Source organism: Bos mutus, chromosome 1 (genome assembly GCF_027580195.1).
Source record: "Bos mutus isolate GX-2022 chromosome 1, NWIPB_WYAK_1.1, whole genome shotgun sequence".
Taxonomy (NCBI): Eukaryota; Metazoa; Chordata; class Mammalia; order Artiodactyla; family Bovidae; genus Bos; species Bos mutus.
Window position 1 is genome coordinate 66,219,075 of NC_091617.1, and position 14,375 is coordinate 66,233,449.

Sequence of the window (14,375 nt, forward strand, 5' to 3'; positions counted from 1 at the left end):
ATGACAGTTTAAAAATAGGGTTGAAAGCTCCACAGATGGGATTCAGAGAATCGATCCTTTAATACAAATATTTGAAGTCACCTGCAAAAATGTGTACACGTGCTACATTTTTCAGGGGAGCAAATCCATACTTTAATCAGATTTATTTCCCTCCTTAGGACTTCAAGATTAAGAATGACAAGTTTCCTCAAATCGTTAAATATGGAATCACCAGATAGCCCAACAATTCCACTCAGATATACGCCCAAGAGAAACGGAAAACATATGTTCACACAGAACCTTGTAAACAAATGTTCATAGCAGCGTTATTCATAGAAGCCCCAAAGTGTAAACAAAACAATGCCCACTGATGAATGGATATGCAAAGTGCGGCGTATCCATACTACAGAACAGTGTTCAGCCACAGCAAGTAATGAAGTATTGACACATGCTACAACACAGATGAACCTTGAAAACATGCTGTGTGAAAGAAGCCAGACACAAAAAGACACCTGTTTTATGATTCCAAGTTTATATGAAATGCCCAGAAGAGGCAAATCCACAGAGCCAGAGTACATTAGTGACTGCCAGGGAATGGAGAGAGGGTGCATAGGGAGTGACTGCCAATGGGAACTACATTTCTTTTTGGTATGATGAAAACATTCTGGAATTACATTAGTGATGGCTGCACAACTTTGTGAACATACTGAAAAATTTTAGAAGGGTGAATTTGTGGTATTTGAATAAACAATAAAAACTTCCTCCTTCCCAGCAACATGCTTGACATCTTTCACGTCACCATTCTAAACCTAAACTCTAAGCATGCACACTAAAACTCAACAGTGCTCCCAACCACCTCCTTTTACTTCAGGTTCCTAATTCACATGTAGTTATTCAGGCTAGAAAATTTCAGAGACACCTCCAATCTCTTTTCTCCAATCTCTTTGAATATCAGTCAGTCACCAATGCCAGCACTTTTTTTTCCCCCAACAAAAAACTACATATTGTTGAATATGTAATTCCTGTCAGACATTTATGCTAGATGATCTACAAGTATCTTTAATTTTCACAACAGTTATGCATTTTACAGAGGAGAATGCTGTGGCTAAGGAGATTTAAGTACCTTTCCTTCAGTGTTTTTACCTCCAATCTATCCTCCATCCTTTAGCTGCAGTGATCTTCCTTAAAGCAGTGATCCCCTACCTAAAGCTCCTTAAAAGCTTCTGTCACAAAGTCCAGAGTCCCTAATTTGGTATAAGGTGCCTTCAGGATCTCTGTCTCTTAACATTTCTTACACTAACTTTGAGTTCCTGGACTCTGAGTGGCTCTTTCTCCTTCTGCCTCTGGGCTTGCCTTGGGATTCCCTTACTTGTTCACTCAACAAATAGGTATTAAGAGCTCACTAGGAGTCTGACATTGTAGACATTCCCTGGTGGCTCAGAGGGTAAAGTGTCTGCCTCCAATGCAGGAGACCCAGGTTCAATACCTGGGTCAGGAAGCTCTCCTGGAAAGGAAATGGCAATCCACTCCAGTATTCTTTCCTGGAGAATCCTATGGATGGAGGAGCCTGGTAGGCTACAGTCCATGGGGCCGCAGAGAGTCGGACACGACTGAGGGACTTCACTTTCTTTTCACTTTCAGGAGCCTGACATTGTATTTCTACTTGGGCAACATTGTGACTAAAACAGATATATGTACTGCCCTCAAGGTGCTTAAGGTCTAAGGGAAGACACAATAATAAACAAGTAGTTACAGATTGTGCTAAGTGCAGGAAGCAGGATGCTGTATTACAGAACACAAACACACTTAGGGATCAGGGGAAAACTGCAATAACTGTTTTAGATGGGTTAATATGGTAAGGTTTCAGGTGGTGACATACCTTAAAATATGAAGACTAAGAAGCCAGTTATATGAAAAGCAGGTAAGAGCAGAAGAGGTGATGATTGACAAGAGGTGCTCCTAGAGACATCAGCAGAGTCCAGATCAAAGATTTTTGTAGGTCATGGTTAGGAGTTTGGATTTTAATCTAAGTTCTTACTGCAGTGGATTTCACTGAAGACTTTTAAGTAAGACAGTGTCACTTTTGCCACCGAATAGAGAAGGGATTGGAGGGGCACAAGAGAAGAAATGGGGACACATGGCCTGAAGATACAGTAGTGGTTTAGATGAGAATTGTGGATGATTTGGACAACAGTGTGATAGTGAAGGAGGAATAGAGCAGATCAGATGCAGAGCTGGCCTGACTTGCAAAGTCATCAGCTCAGAGTGATGAAGAGATGAAAAGAGGATATATAGAGTTGGAGAATCTTCACTGATAAAAGAAAACAAGGTTACTACAAGAATAGAGGATGACAAGGTCTCAGGTTCATGCTGAGTGAATACTCAAGAGGTTGACTATTTTCATTTTATAACATCACATCAACTTGCCCAGGGCTTTTCACAGCAAAGTTCAGCAATATAGGTGCAAGTGCAGAGGGCAAAAGTTTGGGTTCATCCAGAATATAGGTTTTGTCAGAGGAGTAAAAGGCAAGCAAGGACAAGAGAAAAGTGTATTTTCAAGAGAAAGATCAGAATAATAAACTATGACATGCACTCTAAACTAGATAAGGGGATACAGATAGACAGAAAATGTAACGATGGACTGAAGGTACAGATGAAGCTCAGGAATTGTCTCTTTGGGGTACATAAACAAGGGAGTTATAAAGGCAGGAGATTGTGGTCAGATAGTAAGGAGTTGTAATTTGCTGCTTCTGCTTGCAATGGTCATCTCTTCCTCTAGACAAACATGACTATTTGATCACCAATCATATCCATCTTATGCTTTTCTGCTCCCTGTCTTCCCACGACTCACACCACCCCCCACCCCAGCATAACCACCTAAGTTTGTCACTATTTCATCAAATCATAAAGGTCCACCTCAAACTATTCCCTTCTTGAAGTATTTATCTTTCCCCCACTGGCATCTATCCTGATGACAATCCTCACTCAGTATGCATTACTGACAGTATTCATTTTACCAAGCATTAGTCACTCTTTTGCCCTTCCAGACCCCTCTACTCAACCGGGAAAAGCCATTGTTATATACAGTCAAATGTCTCTGGATCCCGTGGCAGTACCCAGAACAGTGCCAGGCATGGAGCAATCATTCAATAAATCCTAATAGGGATCTCAGGCTCACATTCGTTCTCTAAAGCAGGATTCCACTGAAATCATAATCCTGTTCACAAAAGTCCAAGATAACTCCATGTGTCTCAAGTGTGGTTCAATCCACTGATAACATTCACAACATCCTCATGGGTGAAACAACACTTGTAGGATGGAGGGAAACTGGAACAGTCGATCTAAAAGCTGGGTGCCACAACTGGAACAAAATCACGTTTATTAGAAAATAAATACTTTTACTCATAGTTTACTGCTAGGCCGTAGAGACAAACGGTCATATGAGAGGTGTCAACAAGACAGAGGGTTACAACCTCTTGGTCTGACCCGCCTAGTACCTACCTTCCTCCTCTCCACCTCCAGATGCAGAGTCCGCATTAGTGATCGCCCCGGGGCGCGCTGCCATGGCAAGCCGCGGGCTCAGCCCAAACCAAAAGAGAAACGGAGCGGGTACCGGTCTGAGATAGACCAAAACTCTGGCGGTGAAGCGGTTGCTACCGGGCTCTTCCGGAAGCTGCAACAGCGTGGACGTCACGTGACGGGGAATGGGCGGGGCTACGCAGGTTTGTTTTGATTCAGGGGCGCTTGATATGTATGCACGTGGTCTCGGTTGTGGCCCTTCTTACCTTCTTCAAACGGTTGTCTTCTTTTACTGAAGACGTTTCTTGGCTTCGCTTCTGCTTCTCCTCGTTTCCTAGTCAGGTCCTTCGTTTTCGCCTTGGCACTTTCCTCCTCCCAACGGTATTGGAGTTTTAGGGGATGGTTTGGTTTTTTGTGGCGCTCAAGGCAGTGGAAGGTGGCTCTGCGTTTGCTTTATTGTGCAGGCACTCTTAACAGCCTTGGATAAGAGAGTTCACGCTTCTCTTCCCCGTCTCTTCCCCATCTCTCTTGCCCTCTGGCAGCAACAAGACTCCACCTGGTTTTCGTGGCTGCCGGGAATGTGAGCCTCAGGCTAACATGCTTTAATTGCGTTCATTGTGACTCATTTCCAACCCTGATCAAGCCGTATCGCGACTTAGATTTTCAGGACACTAACCGACAGCTGTCAGACCTTTGGATTTGTATATCAAAATAAATGCAACTGTTGGCTGCTTGATCAAGAGATCGACAACTTCCCGTCTTCTCGTTTACTCATCTAGTCAAAATCATAATAACTGGAGATAGATCTAGCTCATTTGGGGGCAAAAATCTTTCAGGTTTAATAAATATATCTTTATTGCTCTCCTAATAATGACAGGCAAAGGAGTAGAAAGAGATCTATATCTTCTATATATGAACTAAATTGATTCGTTTATAATTTCCTCGTTGGTATGTAAAGCACTAAAAAACGTCTGATTAAATAAGACAGTACTTACTGTACATAAAAAACAATTTTCATGCGGCAATCCTTCCTACTACGCGTCAGTCTTATTCTATCTCCCGCTCTAAATTCTGAAGTTATAAATCCTTCAGAATTGAGAATTAACCCAATATAGAAACAAGCATTAGCTTAAGTGACCGGAGATCTTCGAGTTGTTTACTGGGCACATGACGTAAACTTGGACACTTCCTCCAACAATCCAGGTTCCTCGCCCAACCTCCTTTATTACAGCCTGTCCGGGAGTTCCCTTTTCCCCAGGCTCAGCGGCGCTCCTCCCGGTCGTTCCAGCTCCTCCCGGTCCGCGCTCTGGGACCCCGGCTCCACTCCGTCTCTCGCCCAGGTTGCCTCTTCATCCCGGGGAGACAGAGCACCTCGGGTCCCGCACCCTAGCCCCCTCCTCTCCGGTCTCTCCTGCCCCTCCTCCCCGCCCGCGGCCGGCTAGCGCGGCGCAGGCGCAGCAACGCGGCCGGCAGGCCCAGGGCGACCAAAGCAACCTCGGCCGCGGCTTAGCCCGGCAGTATCCGCGCGGGGCTGGTCGGCGGCACTCAGGACCTTGCGGGGCTGTGGCCCCGCGGGCCGCGCGTCGAGATGGGCTCGGGCTGGAGCAGCGAGGAGGAACGGCAGCCGTTGCTAGCGCCGGGGCTCGGGCCTGCGCCGGGGGCTGCTTGGAGAAGCCGGGAGGCGGCGGCGGCACTGCCCGCGGCAGCCCCGAGTCCCGGACGCGTGTATGGGCGCCGCTGGTTGGTGCTCCTGCTCTTTTCGCTGCTGGGGTTCGCGCAGGGCCTGGTCTGGAACACATGGGGCCCCATCCAGAATTCGGCGCGCCAGGCCTACGGCTTCTCCAGCTGGGACATCGCTCTCCTAGTGCTGTGGGGGCCCATCGGCTTCCTGCCCTGCTTCGCGTTCATGTGGCTTCTGGACAAGAGAGGTGAGGGGGGTCCCGGGAGCCCCGGCCGATGATGTTACTCCTGGGGGAGCCGCCTCCCTCGGCTTCGTCTTAGAGGTTGTATGAGGTTGATCGAGTGTTGCTGGCATCCCATGCCTGACTAGGAACCCTCCGTCCCCAAAGCGACAAATAAGGGAAGATTTCTTTGCAGATACTGTTTTGTTTTTAAATCAAGGCCCATTATACAACAGCAGGGATTAGGCGACCTTTGGATGTTCAAGTTTCTGCATGTGTGGATATAAGAGCATCCCATGCACATGCTTTGTGTGTTTTCTACATCTGACAAAAATGACTGATGCTTTGACTTCAAAGGGGTTTGGGGGTGTTGAGGGTGACAGGTCAGAAAATAGAATGATGATGCCCAGATACAAGGAAGTAATGGGTTGGCTTTCTGTAATAGATGACTCCAGCCCAGGAAGAGCTGTTGGGGAACTCAGGACCTGACGCTTTGGTTTCTGGAAAAGGGTGTACAGCAGCTTTAAAGTGTGTGTATGTGACCAGCTGCAAGTGTCAGCTGAGATTTTTAACTCTCAGATAAAGCTTACAGTTGAATGAAGACTCTCTTTTCATAGAGAATACTCTGGACAAACATCTCACTTTCCCACTTGCCAGTGTGATTCTGTGAGGAGAAAAATGGTCATAGGATTGAATGTTAAGACGTCAAACTATACCACACAAGTATGGATAAATGATTCATGGCCAATGTGATGTACCTGCTAAAAAGGAGAGGACAATTTTAGGCACAGAAGTGTAGTATCTAAAAGAAGAGAAATAGTTTGACATGCTTCTAATGTTCAGTTCTGGGCATTAATTTTTGAAAGGCCATTGGCAAAGTGCAGTCCTTTAAAAGTTGTGTGACAAGAATATAAAGGGTATAAGAATCATAATGTGTCAAATAAAAGGAATTGGGTGTGTCAAGCTTCAAAAACAAACTTGAGGCAGGATATAAATATGTGTTAAATGAGGAATTAGACTTAGTGTGCCTAGTTCTAGAAGGAAGAACTAAACTGAGTGAAGTTACAAGAAGCTGTAACCCAAAGGGATACAGGAAAGAACCTTCTAACAATCAAAGTATCCAGCCCTGGAAAGTGTGGAACTTCCAGGCAGAGAGATATGTGCTAGTTGCCGAGAAAGTTTCTTGTACTGAATGGGGTTTTTCTTTTGTTTGGATTTATTTGTTTTAAACTACATTAGACTTTATTTGGATTTTACTAGGTTTTCCATGAATGTCTCTCTCTTTTTTTCGCCCTGTTCTAAGATTCAGTCGAGGGTCCCTAATTACATTTAGTTGTTATTTCTTGTTAATCTCCTTCAATCTGTGACAATTCCTCTGTCATTCTTTACCAGGTTAGATAACTTAAGGGGAAATACTATTTTATTGTTTCTTTTAACTTTTTATCAGGAGCATCTTTCAATATTATTCCATAAATTTAGCCAACTATATTTTTAAGGTGGAAAAATGCTAATTTTTGTCCTTTTCATTATAATTATATTCACTATATATATATATGATAATTACATATATATATATAAAATTACATCTACTATTCTTGGCCAGATAAATTAGGGACTACCTATTTTCTTTATAGGGATTCCCCATTGCAGGGAATCCACCTGCAATGCAGGAGATGCAGGTTCGATTCCTGGCTCGGGAAATCCCTTGGAATAGGAAATGGGAACCCACCCTAGTATGCTTGCCTGGAAAATTCCATGGGCAGAAAAGCCTAGCAGGCTACAGTCCTTGGGGTCTCAAAGAATCAGACATGACTGAGCACACACACACATTCTCTTTATAAAATAGGTTACTTTAGGAGTTCTTTCAGCGTTTCTGTGACTATATGGTGAATTCTATTTTATGTTTTATGTTGGCTAGAGCAACAAAAAACAGATTTAAAATTCCCTTGCTTTTCAGTAGAAAAAAGCCAGTTCTGCTTTCATATGTTGGCTGTCCTGCTGCACAAGTCCTATTTGCATACATAGAAGTGAGTTCCTGGCATCCCTGGGTATCTTTCTCCCCAGAAGGGAGGTAGTTGTCTGGTCTTGTGGTCATGGGTCCCACCCAACTTAGTAGAAGACCAGTTATCTTCCTGAAATTGCTTTTGTACTCTCACTTTTCATTTTCCAGCAAGGAGATAATGAAAGAGCCAGAAGGGGGTGTGTGCCCTGGAAGCCAATGAAGAAAATTTCAAGAAGGAGATAGCACCCAAATGTGTGCTGAGCTCTGGGGACATAGCCCTCATGGAGCCTACATTCTAATGAGGAGATCCAGGCACCAAAGGACAGTAAAACTAAATGCTTAGTGTGTCAGATGGTGATGAATGTTTTAGAGAAAAATGGAAGTCAGGCAGGGGAGAAAGGGGATGTGACTGGGTGATGCTTTCTCTAGACTGTCAGGGAAGGCCTTACTGATCATGTGTGTGTGAGCAGAGGCCTGAGGGAAAAAGGAAACACACCTTGGCAATTCTGGACAAGACTCTTTGGGACAAAGACAAAGGTCATAAACTTGTTAGGCATATCTGAAAAAGATACATAGTAGGGAAATAAATTGTAGAAGGATTGTTGGGCAGCTCAGAGGGCCTACTTTAAGTGACTGGGCATTAATTTCAAATGAGTTGAGTTGTAGCTGAGTTGAGCCTTAAGGCCACTGTAAGAATGCTGGTCGTGATGATGTGAGGAGGGTTCACTCTACTGGAAGGTTTGAGCAGAAGGGTAAAATGATGACTCTGTTAATATCTTGAGAACAAGAGCCACAGCAGGGAGACCAGTTGTAAGGGTAATGGACCAACTTAGATGGGGCTGATGATGACTTCCAACTGTGGTGAAAGTAGTGAAGGATTTGAGAAGTGGTTGGATTCTAGATACATGTTGAAAGTAGACTTACCAGTATAGGCAGAGGTGAAGTATGAGGAAATTGGAGGATTCTAAGATTCTTCTCAACTTTTTTTAGCATTAGTAATTGGGAGAATCAAGCTGCAGTTTACTGAGATGTAGAAGATTCTGGGAGGAGCATTTTGGGGGTAGATCATGAATCTGGCCTGCAGATCAAGAATTTGAAATGCGTATTTGATGTAGGATAGGCTAAGTTGAAGAACTGATACTTTTGAACTGTGGTGTTGGAGAAGACTCTTGAGAGTCCCTTGGACTGCAAGGAGATCCAACCAGTCCATCCTAAGGGAGATCAGTCCTGAATATTCATTGGAAGGACTGATGTTGAAGCTGAAACTCCAATACTTTGGCCACCTGATATGAAGAGCTGACTCATTGGAAAAGATCCTGATGCTGGGAAAGATTGAGGGCAGGAGGAGAAGGGGACGACAGATGATGAGATGGTTGGATGGCATCACTGACTCGATGGACATGAGTTTGAGTAAGCTCTGGGAGTTGGTGATGGACAGGGAGGCCTGGCGTGCTGCAGTCCATGGGGTCACAAAGAGTCGGACATGACTGAGTGACTGAACTGAACGGACCTGAAACTGTCAGTTTATTGCCTGAGCAATAAATTTGTGTTTTGTCATCCTGGAATGATATTTAGTCGGGGAAGGCAATGGCATCCCACTCCAGTACTCTTGCCTGAAAAATCCCGTGGACGGAGGAACCTGGTAGGCTGCAGTCCATAGGATCGCTAAGAGTCTGACACGACTGAGCGACTTCACTTTCATTTTTCACTTTCATGCATTGGAGAAGGAAATGGCAAGCCACTCCAGTGTTCTTGCCTGGAGAATCCCAGGGACGGGGGAGTCTGGTGGGCTGCCGGTCTATGGGGTCGCACAGAGTTGGACATGACTGAAGCAACTTAGCAGCAGCAGCAGCAATGGTATTTAGTCTTGGAGCTGAGTGAGGTCACCTGTGGAGAGGGATGTTGCTTCAGAAGAAGACAGCCCAGGGGCATTCCAACATTTAGAGCTTGGAGAGACTAAGGAAGAACGAGCTAGTGAGGACTGAGAGTAGAGCCTTAGATTTAGTAACATGGAGATCTTTGGTGTCTTTTAAAAGAATAGTCTCATTAGAGTGGTGGGGATAAGTTCAAGAGTATAGACATTTATGTTAAACACACTGTAAAGGGCAGCAGAGAAATGAAGGAGTAGCCAGGGGGAAATATGACTACTTAGAAGGTATTTTAAAGATAAGAGATATTAAAGCATTTCTCTGAAATACAGTGTCCTGATGGATCCAGAAAAAAGGGAGAAATTGACAATGCTAGAGGGAGGGGAAGGAACTGCTGTAGCCATATCCTTGGATAAGCAAAATGGGATGCAGTCCTCAAGAGCACAAGTAGATAGGTTGGCCTTAGAAAGAAGTATTGACAGCTAATTCTTCAATAGTAATGGAAGAAATGATAAGAGCATATAAATTACAGATGCAGATGGTGGGTGCTAGGAGCTTGTGGGAGTTACCTTTGTTTAAAGTTCTCAGAAAATAAGAAACAATATTGCCACCTGACAGTGAAGCTAGGAGAACAATTCTTGGAAAATTGAAGAGATGTGATAAATTGTAATACTATTTCCTAGGAAAGGAGAGAATACGCAGACTAGGAAATTGTAGTAGGATTGTTGGACAGCTCAGAGGGACTGCTTTAAGTGACTGGGCATTGATTTCAAGTATGACCAGTTAGCATGGATGTGTGTCTCCCTCCAGCCTGTTCTGTTGGGCAAGCACATGCATGGGCAGAGTTGGCAAAGAGAGAGATCACCAGAGGTGCAGTTTGCCAAATGTGTACGACTAACAAAGTGCAGGCAAAGAGTAGAGGATTATGTAGAGAGTGATATAACCATGGACCACAGACTCTAAACTAGGTAAAGGAGAAAAAAAAACATATAAGATGGATGAGAAAAAGTAGTAGGCTCCAAAATTGTTATTCCCAATGGATGAAGAATTTAGAGTACTGGAAGGAATGAGTGGGAAGGAGAGAAGGTCATGGTTGAAGAATGGGATGCTTGAAATTGGGATTGTGTTGTGGATGCAGTTATGGTAAAGATAAGGTTGGAGTTTAACCAAAAGAGTGGACAACCAAGGTAGGGTAGAGGACATGATCGTGGAATAAGAAGTCAGGGGACTGAGAGGCCTGGGTATTGAAAAGGTCATCTCTTGCATTGAAATCACCAGATTTGTGAAAGATATAATGTCCTCAGAGGTATTAATGAGCTGAAACAGGTTTAAGCCTGGAGGGTGAATGATGTGGAGGCAGGTATGTGGTGGTCTGTAGACAGTCACAGCTGGGAGTGGTGAGCATGACAGTCAGAATTGGGTCAATGGCTCTTCTGGCTATGATGGAGTAACAGGAACTGGATTTATTCTTCCATCTTAAACTACTGAAAGCAGAAAACAAAATCAAGGTATATGAAACAGTGGTTTTCAGACATTGGACAATAGGTACAGCAGGACAGTGATCCTTACAATTGCTTCACCCAAAGATACGGAGTTCAAACAGAGCCCCACAGTTTTCCTAAGTCGAGGAGACAGTTGAGCTGTGTAAGAGGCCACCATAGCCAGAATTCTTAGGGAAGAATACCAGAGAGGAAAAGAGTTCACAGAGAGAGTTCTTGATTTGTAGGGAGTTGTTCTTGGGTTTTCAGCTGAGCACTGACTAGCAGTTTACACATGAAGAAACTACTCAAGTCTGAGAAAAGGACCAGAAAGGAGCAGGCAGAACAATTCTCACAGTTCATGTGAGTCTGGGAATAGTTTCCATTCCCAACAGCCAAAATGGGGAAACCTCATAATACATAGGAGGTTGGACTGAATGATCAGAAGGGTGCTGCCTCAGCAGTAATGACTAACAAGCTCTAGACTAAAGGCTGCTCTGGTTCCACCTAATAAAACTTAAAAGTACTCCTTGAAAAGATCAAAAGTAACTATATCCCAAAACATTGTTCAAAAATGCTTAACGGAGTTGAAAAAAATCTATCACCCAACAGGTTAAAATTCAGAATGCCTGACATCCAAATCAAAAGTTACCAAGCATGCAAAGAAACAGGAAAATATAACATTTCAAAAGGAGAAAAACAATCAGTAGAACAGACCAAGAAATGGCACAGATGATAAAATTAATAGACAGGGACATCAAAGCAGCTACTATAAATAGATATACTACATGTGTTCAAGAAGATAGATGAAAGCATGTTAAGGAGAGACACAGAAAACATAAAAAAGACCAACGTTAAACTTCTGGAGATGAGGATGTAATCTGTGTCTGAAACCAGAAAAAACATGCTAGATAGGCTTTGCTGCTGCTGCTGCTGCTAAGGCGCTCCAGTCGTGTCCGACTCTGTGCAACCCCATAGATGGCAGCCCGCCAGACTCCACCATCCCTGGGATTCTCCAGGCAAGAACACTGGAGTGGGTTGCAGATTAAACATTATAGAAGAAAAGATAGCAAACTTTAAGATGGAGTGATAAGTACTATCTAAATTGGAACACAAATGAAAAAAGTGATTTAAAAAACCCCACTAGTATCAGTGAGCAGTACAGTTTTAAGTGGCCTAATACATGTATAATTAGAGTCCCAGATGAAAAGAGATTGCCAACATCCACTGGATCATCGCAAAAGCAAGAGAGTTCCAGAAAAACATCTATTTCTGCTTTATTGACTGTGCCAAAGCCTTTGACTGTGTGGATCACAATAAACTGTGGAAAATTCTGAAAGAGATGGAAATGCCAGACCACCTGACCTGCCTCTTGAGAAACCTATATGCAGGTCAGGAAGCAACAGTTAGAACTGGATATGGAACAGCAGACTGGTTCCAAATAGGAAAAGGAGTACGTCGTGGCTATATATTGTCACCTTGCTTATTTAACTTATATGCAGAGTACATCATGAGAAAAGCTGGGCTGGAAGAAGCACAAGCTGGAATCAAGATTGCCGGGAGAAATATCAATAACCTCAGATATGCAGATGACACCACCCTTATGGCAGAAAGTGAAGAACAAAAGAGCCTCTTGATGAAAGTGAAAGAGGAGAGTGAAAAAGTTGGTCTAAACCTCAACATCCAGAAAACTAAGATCATGGCATCTGGTCCCATCACTTCATGGCAAAAAGATGGGGAAACAGTGGAAACAGTGTCAGACTTTATTTTGGGGGGCTCCAAAATCACTGCAGATGGTGATTGCAGCCATGAAATTAAAAGATGCTTACTCCTTGGAAGGAAAGTTATGACCAACCTAGATAGCATATTAAAAAGCAGAGACATTGCTTTGTCAACAAAGATCTGTCTAGTCAAGGCTATATTTTTTCCAGTGGTCATGTATGGATGTGAGAGTTGCACTGTGAAGAAAGCTGAGCGCCGAAGAATTGATGCTTTTGAAGTGTGGTGTTGGAGAAGACTCTTGAGAGTCCCTTGGACTGCAAGGAGATCCAGCCAGTCCATTCTAAAGGAGATCAGTCCTGGGTGTTCATTGGAAGGACTGATGCTGAAGCTGAAACTCCAATACTTTGGCCACCTCATGCGAAGAGTCGACTCATTGGAAAAGACCCTGATGCTGGGAGGGATTGGGGGCAGGAGGAGAAGGGGACGACAGAGGATGAGATGGCTGGATGGCATCACCGACTCGATGGACATGAGTTTGAGTGAACTCCGGGAGTTGGTGATGGACAGGGAGGCCTGGCGTGCTGCGATTCATGGGGTCGCAAAGAGTCAGACATGACTGAGCGACTGATCTGAAGTGAACTGAAGGGAAGAGGGCATGGAGTAAGATGAAATGGGGTAGGAGGGAGAGATTGAAGAAATAATGCCAGAAAAATTTCCAAATTTGTTGATATCCTTAAATCCAGAAATATAATAATCCTAGTAGAAGAAACAGCATAAACAAAACCACACAGAACAAATTGCAGCCTGAATAAAACTACAGCAAGGCACATCGTTATCATACTGCTTCAACCAGAGAAAATCAAAGCATCAAGAGAGAAGAGACTGGGAGCTTTATTTAGAGAGGATAGAGTAACAGTGATCTGAAAGTGGCTGGGGAAGCAGTGTCCTCAGGGAAGAGGTTTCAGAGGAGTAAAAAGGTGAAGACAGTGTTTATGAAAGAGCTTGATAATGTAGGGATTCCACTGATCTGCAGATTCTGAGAGCTCCAGAAGGCACAGTGGAAAGATGTTGGGAGTTCAGGCCCTGGCAGAGATGAGGTCAGATTTTAGGATGTGTGAAGCCATATTGGGATAAGGATGACCTGTGAATCTTGGGTCTTTTTTGACTAGTGTAAACAGGAAAAACAGGCACAATGTAATTAGTCCTCATAGTCTTGGAGGCAGATCCAGGTGGCGAGGCTCTGGTTGTGGGGGATAGGGACAAGTGATCTATACCAGGAGCAATCAGAGCTTATTTTCACTCCAGCTGATGGAGCCTGAGAAGGACAGTTTTACCAGATAAAACTTATTTCCATGCATCCACTGTGTATGTGTGTGTGTGTGTGGTGGAGAGGGGCTGGATTTTTTTTTTTTTGGCACTCAATTTTGTATCATGATATTTAGGCACCGATTGTGGACACTGTCTTCCTGTACCCAGTAGGTTCCCAGCAAAGGCGCCATCATCCATTGGAAAGGGGCTTCCTGCAAAGTCTGGATGCCATATTTGAGTAGAATTTATTCTTATTATCAATCATGTTCAGTTTTCCAAAATTATTCCTGTACCTTTCATCAGATGGTTTTTGCACTCACATCCTAGTACTGTAATCACTTGGGATTTATTTATGCGAAGGTCCTAGATGTCTCATAAGCATATTTTTCTTGGGGAATTCATACTTCTTGCCAAAGTCAGTTGCTGTCTTTTTGAGTACATGGAACTACAGAGTCCTGCCTTGTCAAAATTCAAATGAGATTAAGAAAGCAAGAAAACATTCTGTTCAAAACTGAGCATCAGTTGAGGTGGATTGGGTAATATTTGGTAACAATTAAACATAAGAAAGCCACAGGTTGTGCCAGTAAGATTGCTTTAT

At 43.7% G+C, this 14,375-nt stretch overlaps 2 protein-coding genes across 4 annotated transcripts in view; one reads left to right on the top strand and one right to left on the bottom strand.

The window, feature by feature from the left end:
• HSPBAP1 (HSPB1 associated protein 1) overlaps positions 1-4,769 on the bottom strand; it is a 57,240-nt gene extending 52,471 nt beyond the window's left edge. The window contains exon 1 of one of the 3 annotated variants that reach the window (XM_070370157.1): positions 3,765-4,769. Coding sequence is in view for 1 of the 3 variants with exons in the window: in XM_005893413.3 (XP_005893475.1) it covers positions 3,481-3,544 (64 nt within the window). In the remaining 2 variants the exon portion in view is untranslated. The other 2 variants (XM_070370150.1, XM_005893413.3) reach the window with 2 other exon arrangements.
• A 168-nt stretch (positions 4,770-4,937) lies between these two features.
• The window catches only part of SLC49A4 (solute carrier family 49 member 4), an 89,637-nt gene continuing 80,199 nt past the window's right edge, over positions 4,938-14,375 (top strand). The window contains exon 1 of the mRNA XM_070370163.1: positions 4,938-5,426. Within this exon, the coding sequence (XP_070226264.1) occupies positions 5,087-5,426 (340 nt within the window). The 5' untranslated portion in view covers positions 4,938-5,086. The remainder of the gene's footprint in view (positions 5,427-14,375) is intronic.